At 39.3% G+C, this 19,284-nt stretch overlaps 1 protein-coding gene across 13 annotated transcripts in view; it reads left to right on the top strand.

Moving 5' to 3' along the window:
- The window catches only part of EIF4G3 (eukaryotic translation initiation factor 4 gamma, 3), a 236,988-nt gene extending 224,567 nt beyond the window's left edge, over nt 1-12,421 (top strand). For all 13 annotated transcript variants that reach the window (XM_012722291.1, XM_012722292.1, XM_012722290.1 and 10 more), the window contains 4 exons: nt 5,620-5,766; nt 7,964-8,045; nt 9,401-9,547; nt 11,937-12,421. In XM_012722291.1, coding sequence (XP_012577745.1) covers nt 5,620-5,766; nt 7,964-8,045; nt 9,401-9,547; nt 11,937-12,118 — 558 coding nt within the window. In that variant the 3' untranslated portion in view covers nt 12,119-12,421. The remainder of the gene's footprint in view (nt 1-5,619; nt 5,767-7,963; nt 8,046-9,400; nt 9,548-11,936) is intronic.
- Nucleotides 12,422-19,284: the final 6,863 nt, after the last annotated feature.

Here is a 19,284-nt window from a genome sequence, read left to right as displayed (position 1 = left end):
CCAGAAAGTTAGCTAAACTGTCTACTGGCTTGGGGACATTTGCAGATCTTACATAGAAAAGTAGTAAAACAATTAGAGAATCACTTTAAATTAAGTATGTTGTATTTTGTAAAGATGTATTAGGTTACTGTGGACTTCGGCTGCTTTTTTGCTTGTAGTATAGATACACTGAGGAGCACTCTTGCTACAATAAGAGCCTACCTAAAGCATATTTCTTACATTGCTGAACTCATAGAAAGTGGAAGAAATTCCTAAGCACCAGAAAGAACAGAGATGGAACCTGAACTCTGAACATAAGCATAGATGAAGAAGTTGAATTGGCCCCAGTTCAATACTACTTTGTCTCCCAGGAGAAATAACCCATGTTTTCTTTGGAGAAAACATCCTTATGTTTTGTTCCCTTATTTTCTACAAACTAAAAGTATGCAAATATGTGAGTTAGCATTTTGAATTCATTTAACACATAATGAAACAAGTAACCAGGAATGAAAGTTTAGACCCCAAAGACTTAAGACAATGGAATTAGCACTTCAAATATAAAATACACTGTGTGAAACAAAGGGAATCATAAAAAGAGTTGAGATAATGCAATTAATACCTAAGATATAAAGTAGAACTGTTGTCAAAAAAAAAAAAAAAGAGGTAATTACAAAAAGCGAACAAGAATGTAATAATAACTAGACAGCTTTGGGGGAAAAAAGAAGAAATGAAGTAGAATTTTAAGAGATGTTAAGTGGATAGATAGAATGAAATGATGTTTAGAGGATAGATAGAATGAAAAAGTTTAACATATGTTAATTGGAGTCCCAGAAGGGAAAACAGAACTAATGAAGAAGAGATAATATATGAAGAAACTGTATCTGAGACTTCTCTAGTAAAATACATATATCTAGATAGAAAAAACAGGAATACTTATATAATAATTACATTTTGGTGACTACCTAAAAAAGATGCACATTATCTAAAAAGGAAAAATAGACTGCAGTCACAGCGGTGAAGACTGTGAAATAGTCTTGAGAGTGTTGAGAAAATATCATTTATTCTAGAATTAAACTAACCTTTAAGAATGAAGACAAGACATATTTAGAAACGTAACATACTTCTAAGTTACTCATAAGTTAAAGAAAAAATCATTAGGATAGATGGTTAAAAAAAGAAAGATAGTAAAAAGTTTTTTTTTTGTAAAAGGTATTTTAAACTGATTAAAAATGAGAGCACAATGTCTTAATTTATGGGATGCAACTAAAGTAGTACTTAAAGCAGCATTTTTAGCACTGAATATCAGTATTTAAGATCACAAGCCTATGAGTAAGCCTCAACGTTACAAAATTAGGAAAAGAAGAACAAACAGAAGTCAGATACAAAAAAAGAGAAAGTAAATATCAGAAACACAATTAAGTCAAAAGCTGGTTCTTTAAGATGTAATTGGTAAACCTCTAGCCTGCTTAATCAGGAAAAAAGTGGAAAAGAAAAGGCAGAAGTTACCTGTTAAAAGAATGAGGGAGATGGCACTGGGTAGATTCCACACATGTTGCTAAATGTGAAAATTTTATGAATATTCCTTATTGTCAATAAGTATAACATAGTTGAACAGATTTCTTGATACAAGCTACTAGTAGTGACTTAATTGGAATAGATAACCTGAATATCTATTAAAGAAACTGAAGTAGTTAAAAACATTTCCACCACACCCAAAAAAATGTTCTCATAAATTCCAGGCCCAGTGATTTCACTGCTGAATTCTAAGGTAGAAACAAAAGCAGTTTGACAAAGAATTCTACACTCAGTATTCCAGAAAGCTGAAGAGGAAAGATACTTTCTACTTCATTCTTTGAAGTCAGCATCACTATAACAAAATTAGGCAAATACATTTTAAGAACAGAAAACAGTAGACCAGTATTCCTTATAAACATAGGGGGAATTTTCTCAGCAGAATTGTTGCTGACGAAACAATTTATACAAAGACTAATACACCATAACCAAGTAAGGTTTATGCAGGAATGTGACGTTGGTTTAACATTCAGAAACTGTATATAGATTAGGCAAAACGGTCGACTTGGAAGCTCAGAAATAATCCTTACATGGAAACATTTGAACTGCAAGATCTGTTAGAGTCAACAATTTTGGAACTGTAGAGACTATTCTGTGTGTTTATATGTAGTGCCAACACTAGGGAGAAGTGTCCAGCTGGTAAAAAGTATAGCCATTTCCATGGTTTTGGCATTTGGCATAGAGGTCACCAGCTTCCAGCTTCATGGCAGACAGCCAGGTTGAGCAGTGAAGATCCTGTCCTCCGAACCTGGGTGTTATGACCTGATGTGCCTAGCAGTTCATTGAGGGTCCAGTACAGGATCCAGCCACCTCTTCAGCTTCTCAAGCTGAAACTTCTTCCTAAACGGTATCTGTCAAAGAATTTAAAGAAACAGAACACATTTGTGTCTTCCCTACCCATCCTCTCCCTCTCGTCCCCCTTCCCTGCCTTCCCCCTCTCTTTTTTCATTGGATCCAGGCGCTCACTGGAATCTCTGAAAGGTCACTGGCTGACTGCAGAGATAATGGATCAGAGACTGCGATACCACATATGTGAAGGAATGTAGTCCTTGTCTAAAAGTCACTCAGTGAACAGATGGCTGCAACGTCAGCAATCCCTGGGGAACTGGGTGCTGTCCAGAGTTACACATTACAATATTCAACATTTCTAGTTTACATAAAAAATTACAGCGCATAAAAGGAAACAGGGAAAGTTGACTCAGTTACAGGAAAAGAAAGAAACTGACAGCATTCCTGTGGATGACCAAACATTGGAAGTATTGAAAAACGTTTTAAATTAACTAAAATACGCCCCAAAATGTTGAAAGAGACTAGAGATAAAAAGCTAAAAGAAATCAGATGAATGATGTCCTAATAAATCGGGGATATTGATCAAGTGGCAGAAGTTATCAAAAGAAACCAAATTTAAAAAGTCTAAAACTAAAAGGTTGTTTTAGCTTAAATGAGCTTTTGAGTTGGTAGTAACTTAGTCCCATGAAGATCGGTCTTCAATTTTTATAAAAGATACATTCTTTTATCTATTGTTCTGCCGATGAAATTTCTGGCATTGCCATTTGAAATTATGACTATACTTGAATAGTTTAAATAAAGTTTTTGTGGCGTTTAAAATTTAAGTTGTAATAATACATATTGAAAAATTAGTTCATTAAATATATGAAGAGTTTTTAAGAGAAAAAATTGCTCAGCTTCAGGAGCAGAAGAAAAAGAATCAAGAAAAATGAGCCAAATGTAAGGATCTGGGGACCACAGATTCCCAAAGGAAAAAAGCAGAATAGATATTTGAAAAGGATGGCTGACCGTGACCGGAATTTGGTCAAAGATACATGTCTACACATCCGAGATTTCACCTTAACAGCAAGCAGGATAAGCTCAAAGAACTCCAAGATACAATGAAACTGTTGCAACAAAGAAAATAAAAACTTGAAAGCAGCAAGAGAAAAGTGAATTCTCACAGATACAGCGTCATCCAGAAGATTAACAAGACAATGTCCCATTAGAAACTGTTACTCTGAGAAGACACTGGGAAAGGAAGACACCTGAAATTAAAAAACTGTCAACCGGGAAATTTTCTACCTGGAAAAATTTCCTTCAAAAATGAATTAATTAAAGGTTCTAATTCTCAGGTTTAAAAGCTAAGTGAGTTTGTCACCTGTAGACCTGCCTTATAAGAAATGCTGAAATGTGTCCATCATGATGAAATAAAAGAACTATAGACAGTAACTCAAAACTATACAAAAAATTATCACTGATAAAGGTAACTTTTAGGTAAACATATAAGCAAGCATTTTTGTGTTTTTGGTTTCTAGTCCTCTTTTTGTTTCCTATATGGTTTAAAATGCAAATCTACAAGATAATAACTATAAAGATATGTTAATGAGCATACAGTGTACAAAGATGTAATTAATGAAAATAGTAGGATTATGATGGTTTCTCATAGAATTCTCAGTTTCTCATAGAAGTCCCAGCACTTCCACGTGTGTGTGTGTGTGTGTGTGTGTCCAAGAGAAATAAAAACAAATGAAAATGTGGGTTAAAGTCAAACCCAGGTTTTAGATTTAGAACCCAGTTTTCTACCACTTAGAAAATTGTGACTTCATGTAAATTACCTTATTTCTCTAAGCCTCTGATCCCTCACTTACAGCATTCTGATAGTGGGTGATCTTGTAGAATTGGTTTGAGGAGAAAATGCGATCATGTGCAAGAAGCACTGTGTGGGGAGGTCCTCAATCAGTTATGGATGTTGCTCCTACTAATAAAAGTGTTTACAAGGCAGTTCGCAAAATGAGGTTCCAGAAAACTTGGCCTTCCATAGCCTCGCATTCTACTTTTTCTGCTTAAAGAGTTACCTGGTCCAGTTATCTGTTCTTAAAAAAACTTAATGGCCTGGCCCTCCCTGGTGGCGCAGCGGGTTGGAGCACAGCACTGAGAGTCTAAAGCCGCTTCCGCATGAGTTCGATCCCCGCCTGCCCCGGAGGTGACCACATGGCGTTGCAGACCTCTCCTGACCCGCCCGCTGCTCCCCTCAGCAGTGTACTTCTGCCTGTTCTGTTCCCCACTCTGTCTCTGGTGAAGCCTCTCACCGCCCCTGAGCCTCTGGCCTGTACCCCTGTTCTGTATGCACAAATGAATAAATCTTTAAAAAAAAAAAAAAACTTAATGGCCATGATTTTGTGCTTGTATGTGTGGACTTCAGTGAAGTGTGAGGGTGGAGAACTTAGCAGCATTGAATCAGAAAAATGTGATACTGAATCTTACTTTTGAAACTTTATAGGAAGCTGTTTTAACATACTGCTGAAATGGTACAAACATCTAAAACAAAGGATTGAAAATTTGTCCCCTCAGAATTCGAGGCAGCTTTTTCTTTGCAATACTGGGGAGGATATAGGAATATACCAGAGTCTTTGGAGGTATAAGAGAAAAATATGCTATTAATCATCTTTAATATTTTAATCTTTATGGTTTTAATATAGCTAAAATTTATGAAACAAAATACACTTACTATACCTCATTGCTTAAACCCTTGAAAATTAACAATAATTTTGATTTTTGGGTTTTTGTTTTTTTTTTTTAACTGCCCATCTAAGAGAAGCAATGATGGTATCATTTCTTGCTTTGTACTTCAGAATAGTCAAGGGATGATTGAAGGACTTACACTCTGTACCAACACTACAGAGTTTTCACAGCAATGTTAATAATATAAACCATAGGCTGAGAAAAGTAACCCTTACAGTACTCCTGCCCTGGAGTTGTGACAGCTAAAAGCTAGTCTGAAACTCAATGTAGATTTGCAGGTAAGAGCAGACAGAAGCATTTGTCTATTTGGAATGTGTGTGCTTGTTGTTAACTTGTTTGTTTTTCAGTAGAATCAGAGATACCAATATAAAATGTTGAAGAAATAAATACTCAGGAGGCTATGGGGTGAGAATCTTTCAAAGCTATAGATGTTAAAGGGTTTCTGCTTGTTATTTTGATTCCATGTAAATTAGAAAATTATAACCCCTGACTTTCTTTTCCTCCCAAAATGATAATATTGAATTATATTAATAGATTTAATGTTTTGTATTTCAGAAGTTGGACTTTATAGAGTCTGACAGTTCCTGTTCCTCTGAAGCACTTTCAACAAACGAACTCTCTGCTGAAGAACTATATAAGCGACTCGAGAAACTCATTATTGAGGACAAAGCAAATGATGAACAGATCTTTGACTGGGTAGAGGTATTAAAAACTATGTCACCTTCCTCAGTATTTCTGTAAGAAAGAGTCTTATGAGATCCTCTTCATTCATATATTACCCTTCACTTCATGGAAGTTTTAAACTTTGATGAAGTTTTTATTTTTACTTGTATGTATTTGAAACTCTAAGACTGTTAGTCTATTTTTTGGTGATTCATAGTCTTAAAGAGGAATGTAAAAAAAATTCAGAATATAAGCCATTTTTCTGCTTCTCTCATTGGTTTTAGGAAATACCCTCCATTTTGCCATATAAAAATTTGCATTTCTTTCTGAATGTTCTCAAATACTGTCCTGGATAAAATTATAAGCAATATGTAATGATTGTGAACTGTGGAGACTTACATTTTCATAATGCTCCCTTCTGAAAGTTGTTTATCTTGTGTTGCAGAATCTATGACTTACATTTAATGTTCCCCATCCCTTTAAATGGTAATTCTTATTTCCATGGGCATGTGTCATCAAGTTGAAAGAAAGCCTGGAGGGTTAGTCTAGGCTTCGTGCTTATATCTTTGTAGCTTTTCTGCTGGGTTGTTTCTAGGCAGTGAAAAATAAGGAAACTTGTAGTACTTTTGGTTTTTACTAGTTTCCTCCCTGTATCCTTCTCTAACATTTTTCATCCTTTCTTGCAATCTTGGATATCCAGAGCCTTGTCTAATCACCCTTATCTAAACAGAGCCTGGATCTTCAGCTTCCCACTCCAGGTATAGGGCAGGCTGAGCGCGGTCAGCAAGTAGAGGGTTAGCGGTGCTGGCGCTCTTCCGTTTTGGACTCTGCTCCTGTCAGCTGGTCAGAGTGAACCAAGGTTGCTCTTCCAGTCTGGTAGTACCCGTTCTTTGATATTCTACAGTCTACCCATCCTAAAATTATGCTTTTGGTTTTTGAGCCATAGTGGGGTTTTTTAAAAGTACGTTTATGTTCATGTTCTTAAGTTAGACACATTTTAGTCCCATCAGGACATTTAAAATTCTGATTTGGTCATATATTTGCTTGCCATCTTTACTTTAATGTGCCAACTTTGTTCTCATCTAAGTTATAGGTAAACTGGGTGAATGGGGTAAGGGCAAGGCAACATAAGGGACCAGACCTTGCTCTCACCCCCATGGGCAGTTCTAGCTGTTGACCTGTTTGCATTTCACATCACTCTACTATGCAGCTCACCTTCCACCTTACCCGTGTAAGGGCATGTTCATCACAGATACTTTGTCAGGCACAATGCTAAAGTTATCCTCATATCCCTTTGCCTTGCCATAGATCAGTCAAATTAGTAAAGGAGATTTTTGCTATTTATGTAGTTTAATACAATGTTTTGTAGCAAGAGGCTATCTTTTTTTTTTAAAGATGTAGTTATTTATGCATACAAGAACTGGGGTACAGGCTAGAGTTACGGGGTGGGGAGCGGTGAGAGGATTCACCAGAGACAGAGTGGGGAACAGAACAGGCAGATCTGCTGAAATACACGGCTGAGAGGAAGAGTGGGCAGGACAGGAGAGGTCTGCCGCGCCATATGGGTCACCTCCTGGCTGGGAATCCAACTCATGCTGCTGTAGCTGCCAGTAGCTACATAGTGATATGCTTTAACAACCCTTGCACCATCAAGGAGGGCTCACAAGAAGATAACTTAAAAGAAACTAAAAATAAATTTGAGGTCCATCTACTTTACTTTTTTGTTTTTGTCATCTTAGAGAAGAGTAATAATTTTTTACCACCAGCCAAAGGCTTGGTTGAGGCAGTGCTTGAGATTACTCTGTAATTCACATTAACATGAAAAAAGTAGTTGCACACTGTTGAAATAGTCTTTAAAACACACTACAGTAGTGTTGTTATTTTAAGTTGCATAGATCTGGATAGGTCTATGCTTTACTGAGGGTTTTACTTACTGAGGAGAAATGTTTCAAATGTGGCACTTTCAAAAGTGTATACTACACAGCACTGCAATTGAACGAGCCCAGGATAGCTAATGGGGAGCTTCCTGGGAATTAGACCCTGCTACGTAGCACATATTCAGACAGACCTAGCAGTAGTAGCCCAAGGGTTTTTCAGTGAATCAAAAGATTAACTTTTATCAAAAAGTGAATGTGACCTGTCTGTCCTTAGTACCATATGAGGCCTGGTATAAGGGACATAATTTATTTGTTACACAAGGGAACCTTTTAACTGTTTCATTTACTTGTTATTTCAGGCTAATCTAGATGAAAGCCAGATGAGTTCACCTACATTCCTTAGAGCTTTAATGACAGCTGTTTGTAAAGCAGCTATTATAGGTAAGTAACGTTTCTGAACTCAGTAACTGCTGGTGATGTGATCCTGAGTGTCTGTTAGCTTCACAACCTGTGCTGTGCTCCTCAGGTTCTATACAAATAAATGGGTACCCTTTCTGTCTGCAATGACTGTCTCAAGCAGGGGTCAAGTAGCTCTGTGGAGAGTCCAGATCGCTTTACTGCGAGATCTGTGTTCTTCAAGTCAGCCAGTGGGTCTGTGGCTTGCCCTTTACTTTTCATCTACAGCATTCCAGATCTCTTCTTTCTACTCAAAGTTAACTGTGCAGGTTGAATATTATTAATTTACTATCAATAAGAGCTAATCTTAACAGAAAAGTATGTCATATACATGTATGAGGAGAGAAAATAACATTTGTTTCTCATGCTTTATATTGACTTTGTATGTATTATGAGATAATTTCATCAAATGTTTGGGGATTACATAGACAGATGGGATAGAATTGACCAAAATTGTAACTATTCCAAACTTTGTATTCAGCAATATTTAATGAGATACCCCATTTAACCGCAGGTAGAAATCCACATATCTATCAATGAAATTGGAAAAAGAATCTTATGAACTCAAATGTTTTGAGTTCTGAATCTTAGGAATTCAAATTTTAAGTTCTGTTTTTATCATTTTTGAAGATAGCTTCAGAATTATAAATTAAGATTTTCTGTGAGTTTTTTTTTTCCCCTGTCCTTTAATGAGGTGATCAAGCTAAGTAGAAAGTTAAAAAATGTTAAATCATTTCCAGTGTCTGGAAAGCATAAGACCATGGTGTTTTAAAATCAAAGTTAGAAAGTATAAAAGCTGCATTTAAACTGAATGCTGTATCCCAGTGCTAACTTGCTGAGGAAATAAAACCTTATGCTCCCTAGTGTTAGGGGTGCTTTCCTCAGACCATTTTCATTATGTCCTTCCCCCCACAAAAGGCCTGTTAGATGTGGTGCTTGCCACTGTCACAGTTAAGCCACCTCCTCTTTCTCAAAATAAAATGGTTTAATTCTTTAAACCTTCTGGAAATATTTACACGAACTGTCACTTTATTAATTCCTTCTAATGTTTCTTTTGTAGTTTGGAATGTCATAAAACCACTGTCACAGAGATGAAAGATAAAGAATTGAGTACTTCTCTACAAGAACCCAGCACTCAGAATATACACCCTTTATGAGTTGTTATTTCAGAGACAATGTCCCATTATGAATTTCAGAACATGTTGGATTTCAAAATGCTTACCTTGGACCCTGTGCTTCCTCTTTCCTTAAAGACTCAAATATTCCCTGCTCACCCAGAAAACTGAGAGTAACTGAGTTAACGCCTTAAATATAACCCTTAGTTTTTCTATCACTTCCAGCTGATTGTTCTACCTTCAGAGTGGACACTACTGTCATCAAGCAGAGAGTGCCGATCTTACTCAAGTACCTGGACTCGGACACAGAGAAGGAACTACAAGCACTTTATGCACTACAAGCATCAATAGTAAAACTTGATCAACCTGCCAGTAAGTTCACCTCTCACTACAGTTAACCCAGCCAGTAGCTAAAACTTCAAAAATGGTTTCAGGCTTGAGTAGTGGGTAACAGAAGCATCGCTAGTGATAAATACCCAGATAATCAAAGGTTTTTATAAGAAAATGATTAATACAAAGGTGCTTAGAGATTCAGCCCTCATTCTAGGGCAGAGATACCTGATGAAACTCTGCAATGAAGGAGTCTATGCCCTACAGGATGGCACCGGAAGCCACATGTGTCAAGGTGACCTCCTGGCCATGGCTATTGTTGACCGAAGATCTGAATCATAAATTTTATTTAAACTTAAATATCTGCTGTGGCTACTCCATGACTGGACAGTAATCTTTCACTTCTGTGACCCAGGTCTTGGTGAAAAAGGATGATGTTCGTCATAGTCCTTAGAAGCCAAACATTGAAATATCAGGTGTTTTAGACCAGTTTTCAGTTAAGGGTTAGGATTAATTTGTGACTGATCAGACAAATAGGTGAGCTGAGTGAACACCAAATTTTAGTGATAATAGTAAATTAAATTGTGTTGAACTTGAAAAAACCAGTGGAAACTTACAGAAAATGGGTATAGTGCAAAATTGTTTTTGATAGAACCCTAAACAAGTTCTTTGACTTTCCTTAGGTTATGACTTTTGTGGTTTTGCTTCTTTCCTCATGTTGATGAAGCAGAAGATAAAGGGAAGGATTAAAACAAATTAATCCCTGGCATGTAACTAGAGAGACTTCTAAATCAATTTTAAAAATTAATCTGACTTTGTTTTTCCTTAAGACCTTTGAAAGTTCATTTTACATCACAGCTTGCTTTTCCTATTCTTTTTTTTTTTTTTAAGATTTATTTATTTGTGCATACAGAACTGGGGTACAGGCCAGAGACTCAGGGGCGGTAAGAGGCTTCACCAGAGACAGAATGGGGAACAGAACAGGCAGATCGAAGAAGTACACTGCTGAGGGGAGCAGCGGGCGGGTCAGGAGAGGTCTGCCGCACCATGTGGTCACCTCCAGGGCAGGCGGGGATTGAACTCATGCGGAAGTGGCTTTAGATTCTCAAGTGCTGTGCTTTAACCCGCTGCACCACCAGGGAGGGCCACTTTTCCTATTCTTATAGGAAGAAACACTTAATATTTCAAAAGAGATGGTTAAGTAGTCAGATGAAATTGATGATGTGCACCCAGCCTGTCAAATTAAAGTATCTCCAATAATTACCAGCTCCAGTAATCTCTGGAGATGTTTAATTCTGCACTTACTACCAACAGAATGCTGGCCACTTGCTTCCATTTTTTCATTAAGCAACCAAGGTTTAGAACAAAAAATAAATCATTACTAGCTTAATAAAGTTAGATAAATCTAAAGAAAAATGTTCATGTGATTCATTCTGTACCTAGTATTTGTTAGCAAGTATTGTTTGTTCCACTGTTCCTTCCATTAATATGAATTATCACATGAATTTTAAGAGTCCACAATGAAGGGGTTTTTTTGTTTGTTTTTTGTTTTTTAAAGAAAATGAAACCCTCCGTCAGGGCTGAACTGCTCTTCTAGTGGTCTCTCTTTTCTGAATACTAATTGAACTAAATGCCATGTGAGTGAAAAACAGAATCGAGATTCCCTCAATAGTCTGGTCACTGAATACAACAAACAGCAACCGTTGTTTCGTTGGATAAAACTGACATGAAGTGGCAATAGTTTATCGGAAAAATAGCAATAAAAACTCTTCCCATTCTGAAAACACACCATTAAGAGGGACAGTACACCATGCCTTTCCCTCCCTAAATTTTTAGAGATTATATATTTTTACTGAAAAATTTCAAACAGTGGAGAGAGATGTATAGGAAAGTAAAAAATTATTCTTGTATTTAATGTTTGAATTGTTTAGGGTGAAAACTGCATAATATCAAACCTCAACAATACTAGAATAGAGATGAACAAAATAATAGGAATAAAGTAAATCAAGTGCTTAAATCTTTTCCTGTTTTTTCTCGCTCCATTTTATTAAGAAAAAAATATATTACTATCACTGATTTGATTTACATATGTTGTGATACGATTACAATAGGCTATTCCACTCAGATTCATCATCTCACATAAATAAGGCAAAACATTTCCTCATTGTGACAAGAGCTCTTAAGATTTACCCCCTTAACAGTCTTTCTGTATCTCATCTAGCATTCTAAGTCCTGGCCATCATGTTCTACAGGACCTGTCCTGTTTTTAGACAAATTGTCTTGCTGTTACACTATCAGGAGGGAGCGTGAGGCATTGTCATGAGTGCTCTTCTCTAGGGAGATTAATATTTATTCGTTGCTTGGAAATTCAGTCTTTTCCTTCCAACTACCATGCCCCCAAAACTGACGGTTTATTTTCACTGCCCTGCAGATTTGCTACGGATGTTTTTTGATTGCCTCTACGATGAAGAGGTGATCTCCGAGGACGCCTTCTACAAGTGGGAGAGCAGCAAGGACCCCGCAGAGCAGAATGGGAAGGGTGTGGCCCTGAAATCTGTCACTGCATTTTTCACATGGCTGCGGGAAGCAGAAGAGGAGTCTGAGGATAACTAAAAACTTCAAATACACAAAACGAAAACAAAAGAAACAATTTAAGTATTTTTTAAAAAAAAGTTTCACGTCTTCGCCAATCACAGTGCAGCAAGGCCAATTCTCGCAGAAACCCCCACGTGTGCACGAGTGGGAGAGGGAAAGAGAAAAAAGGTGATCATGGAGGAAAAAGGTACTGGAAAAAGTAAACTTCAAACCTGAGGGCGGGAGCACTAAACCAAAATACATGTGTTATTTATAGAAAATATTTTCTGTTTTAATCTTTTCTTTTTAAACGAGGACTCATACTTAAAAAAAAAAACACATCTGTTTAGCAAAAAAAAAAAGAAAAAAAGTTGAGAACTTTTAATTTATTTTAAGGACTGCAAATGCCAGTGTAATTTTTTAATTTGCAGTTTTCTGTAAACAACTTGTATTATAGAAAAGCAGAGAAATAAATTTCCCTCCCCTTCAGCTGCACCTCACGTTTGTTTTAAAACATAAACATAGTAGTTAGTCCCGATTTAGGAAGGTTGGGGTGAACAAGGTAAGAAAGATTTTTTTTTTTGGGCATCAAGTCTTTCTGCCTGCCTCTCAGCTTGCTTCAGAAAATTTAAAAAAAAAAAATCACAATAGTAATCAAACCATACATAACCTTGGAACAGAAGGAAATGCTGTGGACCAGAGAACTCCAAGAATTGTTAAAAAAAATAAATAAATAAAAGTGCTACCCTGGGAAAAGTACTCAATACTTTTGAAATCTTTAGAGTAACTTTAAGGCTTGTAAATACATAGAACAAATATTTAAAAAAAAAAATTGACTCAATACTATTTCTTTTCACTTTCAAAATATAAAGAACAAAATAAAGACAAACATTGCAAGTTTAAAGAAAGTAAAATGGCTTCTCCTTTTGACAGCTGCTGTATGTGTGCCCGCTGGGGAGGTGCTCTCTGTCTAATCCTAGTCTCTCCTGAGGGGCGTGTGCCTGTGTGTGTGTGCACGCCTGTGTGTACAGTTGGAAAGGGAAAGTACTTTGGGGGTTAGAAGGGCGCTGGTGCTTGGGTGGGAGAGCCAGTCCCTCTTGGTCTGGGGGAGCTTCTTTCCAGCACCAACTAGAAACACAGGGTGGGAGCAAACCGTGAGGCAGTTTTTTGACTAATTGGTCTACTGTGTATCAGGACTCAGGACACTAATTGACCTGAACTACTACCACCACTGATTTTAAAATCATCACTTGTCACAAATGCTTGAAAAACCCCAAAATGCCTTGCAAAGAATAAAAGCAAGCAGAGCTAAATTAAACTCTTTAATAAGTGGGTGTGGGATTTAAAGCCAAACCAAAACCATGTGTAAAAAATCACAATGGTTCCCAACTTCAGCTTCACTCAAGACATTTGGTGAGTATAAAACCATGTGATCTGGACTTCTGTTTCTCCTGCAAATGTTGGGGTGCTGTGTTTTTTTTTGTTTGTTTTTTTTTTTTTTTTTATGAAATTGCAGTCTCTACAGATGGTTTTTCATTTGGGTTGTTAATTGTTTTTCATTTGGGTTGTTAGTAGGCCTTCACCTTACAAAATGTATTTCAGAAGAAAGCCAGGCTGCTCTCAAATAAACTGTTATTTGGTGTCTGGATAACCGAAGAGTGTTTCTGGCTTTCATCTCTGAAAAAATGTTTGCATTAATAGACTTTTGAAGCACAGGACAAAATTTCCATAGCAATATAAGGCTTTCTTCAGAATATCACTGGACACAATAGAGGATCTCACCACATAAGCCTGCACAGCCCATGCTGCAGGGACAGGGAGCTGCTGTTGACTCCTGAAGCTGCTGCCAGGCAGGCGACATCTGCCATAAAAGATGGGTCCCAACAGGCTGTTCCAGAGTTGCTGCCTGGAGCAAACAACCTGACGCTATGATTCCACAACACTCATCAGCTCCCAGAGTCAGAGTGCAGAGGACTCACACTCAGATCCAGACATATGAGTAATGTAGGTTTGTAGGTGTTGGTGTTACTCAGGGGCTTAAGGGTGAAGAATCTGGGGAAAGCAGGGTGGTAAGGTGGTAACTGCCTTTTAGAAATCAGTGGTGGTTGGTTGCTGGAGACTGGTCTAGTAGAATGGCTTTTTCATCAGTATATTAGAGGTGGACAAGAATAAGGAATGAGGGAAAGAGAATAATACTTGGGAGCAGGAAGTGGAGGGGAATTCAAGGGATGAAAAAGGTTTCAGCTATAAACACCTATAGTGCACTTCAAATCTGCTTACCAACCTTAATAAAGAAGTCTTGGTAATAGTAGGATCTTAAACTTTCCAAAGAAGAAAGAATATCAAGCTTTCTGAAATTTTCAAAGAAAACACTATCCAGCAGTTAAAGTTGTATTGCCAGTGATTTCCTTTCTGATTCTTCTGACCTATGTACTTCCTGTTGATAAATGCATGTCTTCCTACTTGAAGTCCGAGGAAAGTGTCTTTCCCAGCGCTCAGACCACTGTCTTACTTGCACTTCCTACAACAAAGACTAACCACGCTCAGTATTTCTGGGTGTTACGATTACCAGGTTAGATTTTAAAAATACATTATGTTGGGACCCTGTCCCAAACTAGTCATTTCAGAATCTCTGGGGATGACACCTGGACATCTGTGTTTTTTTTTTTTAAGATTTATTTATTTGTAGTTGGGGTACAGGCCAGAGATGCAGGGGTGGTGAGAGGATTCACCAGAGGCAGAGTGGGGAGCAGAACAGGCAGATTGGCGAAGTACACTGCTGAGGGGAGCAGCAGGCTGGTCAGGAGAGGTCCGCTGCACCATGTGGTCACCTCCCGCGGTCACCTCCGCCAACTCATGCAGAAGTGGCTCTAGCTTCTTAGTGCTGTGCTTTAACCCACTGCGCCACCAGGAAGGGCCCGGACACCTATTTTTTTTAAGTTCCCTAGGTAATCATAATATGAGCCAGAGTTGAGAACACTGTGGAATGGTGAAAATAACCTGATGTAGTGGTTTAGAGAACAATTTACATCTTAAGGTATTCTAAAAACTGGGAAGCACTGGACACACAAATACGGGATTACAAATGACACTGTTTTGTAAATACAGTGCTATGAGAGCATGTAATGGGGACCCTGTGTAAACTGGGGAATTAGAGAATGCTACCCTAAGGAAGGGGATTTTAAATTGAGAAATCTGAGGAACTGGGGTATGAGTTCAAGTAAAGGGATCGTGAGTACAAAGGCTCTGTGATTGGGGAGGGGGTGAGGATGGTATATTTGGAGAATGAAGAAAAAGAGGATGAGAATTCATCTGAATATGCCTTGTGGCAGAGTGATCCAGACAAACCTTTCCTGCACAAATGTGTGAGAAGGACTCTTGAGAGTTACGATGGACTCTGGATTAAGCAGACTTCATGAGAGACCACTCTTAGTTGGTACTTTAAGACATTTTTTCCCCCAGGAAAAAGGATTCCTTACTTTCCTCTTTTCCAATCCCACTCAATTAGTGGCTTTGAATGACTACAGGCTTTTCAGAGTAGTAAATACTGATGTCTACAATAAGGATCAGTCAAAGTGTGGGCCTTCGGCAGCGGCATCAGTATTATGCTTGAGTTTGTTACAGATGAAAATTCAGACCCTAAACCTCCTAAATAAGAATCTGAAATCATGGAAGGAACCCAGGGAGCTCAGAAAAGACTCCACTGAGAACTTCAGTGGTTTGAGGACCACCGAGTGGGTGTACTTCACATCCTGCGGTTTACAAAACTTCACCAAAAGCTAACCAGAAACAAGGACTTTTTATAATGTTAAGACTTAATGACATAGAAACAAGCTAAAGACACTACACACAGAAATTTGCGATGCTGTAGGGTATCCTCTTCCTGCAGCCGCTGATGTAGAGAAGACAGCACTGCTTCCTTTCAAGTTAAGCCTTAAGTCCTATAAGTCAGGGCTGAGTCTTGCACTTGGTTTCCTGAGAGGTAGCAGTTTCCAAACAGTAATTCCCTGCCAGAAGCCTTTATTCCATACTGGGGAAGATGGTATGTAGTGGGTATACTTTACAGCATCAGAACCAGAAACACAGGTTTTTATATAACCCTACTTGGGTTGGTTAAGCCTCATTTTCCTTATCAACATAAAGAGACCATCTACCTCCAGGGCTGTGAGGATTAGAGGAATTAGATCAAGTACTCCACATTCTGTCTTAAACCTGGGACATGTGCTCCTGTGTCCACCTCAAGGCTGGTTTTTCTGTCACTCTCATGAGGTTCAACACACTTCAGAACCTGCCCTAAAATCAGCCTTGAAATCAAATTCTGCTGTTTCCATTGGAGACAACAGGACTAGTTAACTTATACTGGTACCAGATTATATTCCCTCACTGAAGGACTCCTATGAGAACATTCCCAAAGGTTTTTGTTCTCGAGGGCTGAATTGTAATTCCCCTCAATAAGTTCAGATACTTCTAAGGGGCCCTTATTCTTGAAAAGATAGTAAACGCTTATCACTGACATTTTTGTGGACACCTTCAACTCACTAGAAATGTTGACAGCAAGTGCACATCAAATAGTGGGCCTAGGGCAGAATTCTCAAACTTAATGGTTCTCAAACTAATTCTAAAACTAGAATAAAACTATTATTTTGTCTAGCTTACTTGGACTTTATATACTGGTCGATAATCCCTTATCTAAAACCACTGGGAAAGATGTTTCAGAACTTTTCAGAGTTTAGCAAAAACCTTACAACCTAATAATTGCTAAACTGAATTAAGCTGAAATTATTGCCACTAATGAATGGAGGAAAGTGCAATATTGGTAGGGGAGGATCCAGGGATGTCGCTTATCTCTGAGCCAGCATCTTGGCTTCAGATAACAAAGTCATGAAGGGGGTAGTCATAGGATTAATACTAAGTCTTTTCATCAGCCTCCATTTTTTGCCTAGTGATATAAATTGTTCATTCTCTTGCCAGCCCACAGCTAAATTGAGAGCTTTTTCTAGTCTTTCTGGCTGGAAACCAGGTAAGTGAAAGGACCCTAAGCCCTGCCAGGATCAGAGACCCAAAACCTAGACTGCTTTTAGTTACTTCTGCTTGAAATCGAAACTAGCAAACTCTACTTTCATTTTTGGGAAGAATAAAGATCAACCTATGAAATAAATTTCTCCCCCACCAGGCAATCAAGAATGAGCCTTCAAACCGCTGTTAATGCAAGGTACACTGTGAATAAAGTCACTGGCTGTGTGTTTCAACAGTCAATCCAGTGAACGCAGTAACTTAGCAGGGTCTGAAATACTTAGAATCTGCAACTGCTTCAAGTTCTCCTGTCCTTATATAATACACCAGTATTACATAGTTCTTTGCTATACTCAACAAAACCCTCTGGCTAGCAAACAGTATCACTTTTAAATCTGAGGGGGAAAGCAGCCTGTTAAGTGCTAGTTTTAGCAGAACAGACTTCTGAAAAAAGTGGTTGAATTTGTGGTTCACAAAACCCTCTATTCAGGTAACCTGGGTTCCCTATGCAGAACTGCAGAATTGTGGGCTCACCAGTCTGCAGCACACATTCGCTCCTTTTGGCTCTCCATTAGCGCCTCCTCTAGGGCACCATTCTCCTGACCTCAATGTTAATAGGAAGCTTTAGAGCCTCAAGTTTAGAGGTTAAAATGGCTTGAAGCTGCCTTGTTAGCTCACCACGGTTTGAGCACTTCCAAGAGTGAAGCTTAAACCAAAGGAATGCAGCTCCAAGTAGTGGAACTTCCGGCTTCGGTATGAAGCAAAGAGGTGTCTGGGAAGAGGGTCTCGCTGGTGGCCTGATGGTGAGTGGAAGGTGTCTGGGATGAGGGTCTCGCTGGTGGCCTGAATGGTCACCTCCACACCCTCCATAAAGGCTAATCAGCCGCTAATCTTGCCAAGGGGCACGTTTACTTTCCCTCCAGTGCAGAGGGTTCGAAAGCCTAATGGCTTAAGTTAGGAGTGCAAAAGTCATTATGTAACTTTTATACAATTGAGTATTTTTACTAGGACAACACAGTCATGTGAGATAAATTATACATGTATGATAAAAATTTCAAAATCATTCGTAAATGATGGCTGCAGGCTTCAGGAAGCGGTAGCCTTGCTGGTTGCTGGTGTGTAAGAACTGAGGAAGAATCCTGTTGCAGGGAGTTCCCTTTCTGGGTGTGGACTGCAAACGACAGGTTTAGGTAGGAGGTCTTTGTTTTTAGGCATGAGGTCTTTGTTTTTAGGCAAAAGCTGTGAAGGGAGACTCTGGATACCTTGGTCAGCTTAGTGCATAAGACGGGGCTTTTTTTTTTTTTAGGCAAAAGAAAACGCTTTAAGCACAGGACAACAACAAATAGAGCCTTCAAAAGGGAGACAAAGAAAGGCTAAGAACAAAGTGAAAAGGATGAAACGTGGCACAAAATAACAAAAACCCTGTGAACAGGCTGAAGACGCCAGGGTATGCCACTGGGCGTTAGGGCCAGCGCGCACCTTATTCCTGGCGGTCGTGGCTAAATTTTTATCAAGCTGACTTTGGGGCCAGAGTGTCTGGCCAGGCTGGTGAAAAGGGCTGGGGCCAGAGCCTGACAGGGGCCAGCCAGGCTACATCCTCTCAACCAACCTTTGGAATGATGTGCCACAGCCGGGGCTTCGGGGCAGTCTGGAGCTTGGTACCGTCCTCCGTCACCCACATCCCACCTACCCCCGGAAATAGCGCTACTTTAAATACATCGGATTTGTCCAAACCGGTGTTGGGACTCTGGACTCTTCACGGTGCGCTTATGGCCTGAGTATGTGATACCACGGAAACAGGACACCCCCAAGGAAATCCCTCCTTCCCGGTCCCAGAACCGATCTGATGTAGAGCCCGCCCAGATTAAGGAGACTGGGGTCCAGCGTTCGAACAGCCACTTTCCCGGCTCTTCCCCTGAGTCATGGCCCAGCCCTGCCTGGACACTTAACGGGCAGGAACGCCGCGTCCTGAACCTCTGCCATGTGGCTCCCCAATTCCTCCGCGGCCGTCAGAGACGGGCAGTTTGCTCTCGTGCCGTGGCAGAGCCGAGGAGCTCTCGAGACAGCCGAGCCGCTGTAGCAGCACCCAGCTGAAGAGCGGGACCCGAAACGGAGAGCGCCTTCCCGGCAGCCCACGCCGCCCTCCCCAGCTAACGGGCGCGCCAGCCCGCGCCGGGAGTGCGCCGACGCGG

Source organism: Condylura cristata, unplaced genomic scaffold (genome assembly GCF_000260355.1).
Source record: "Condylura cristata isolate star-nosed mole 26May11 unplaced genomic scaffold, ConCri1.0 scaffold00008, whole genome shotgun sequence".
Lineage (NCBI taxonomy): Eukaryota > Metazoa > Chordata > Mammalia > Eulipotyphla > Talpidae > Condylura > Condylura cristata.
This window is presented reverse-complemented; position numbering and strand designations above follow the sequence as displayed.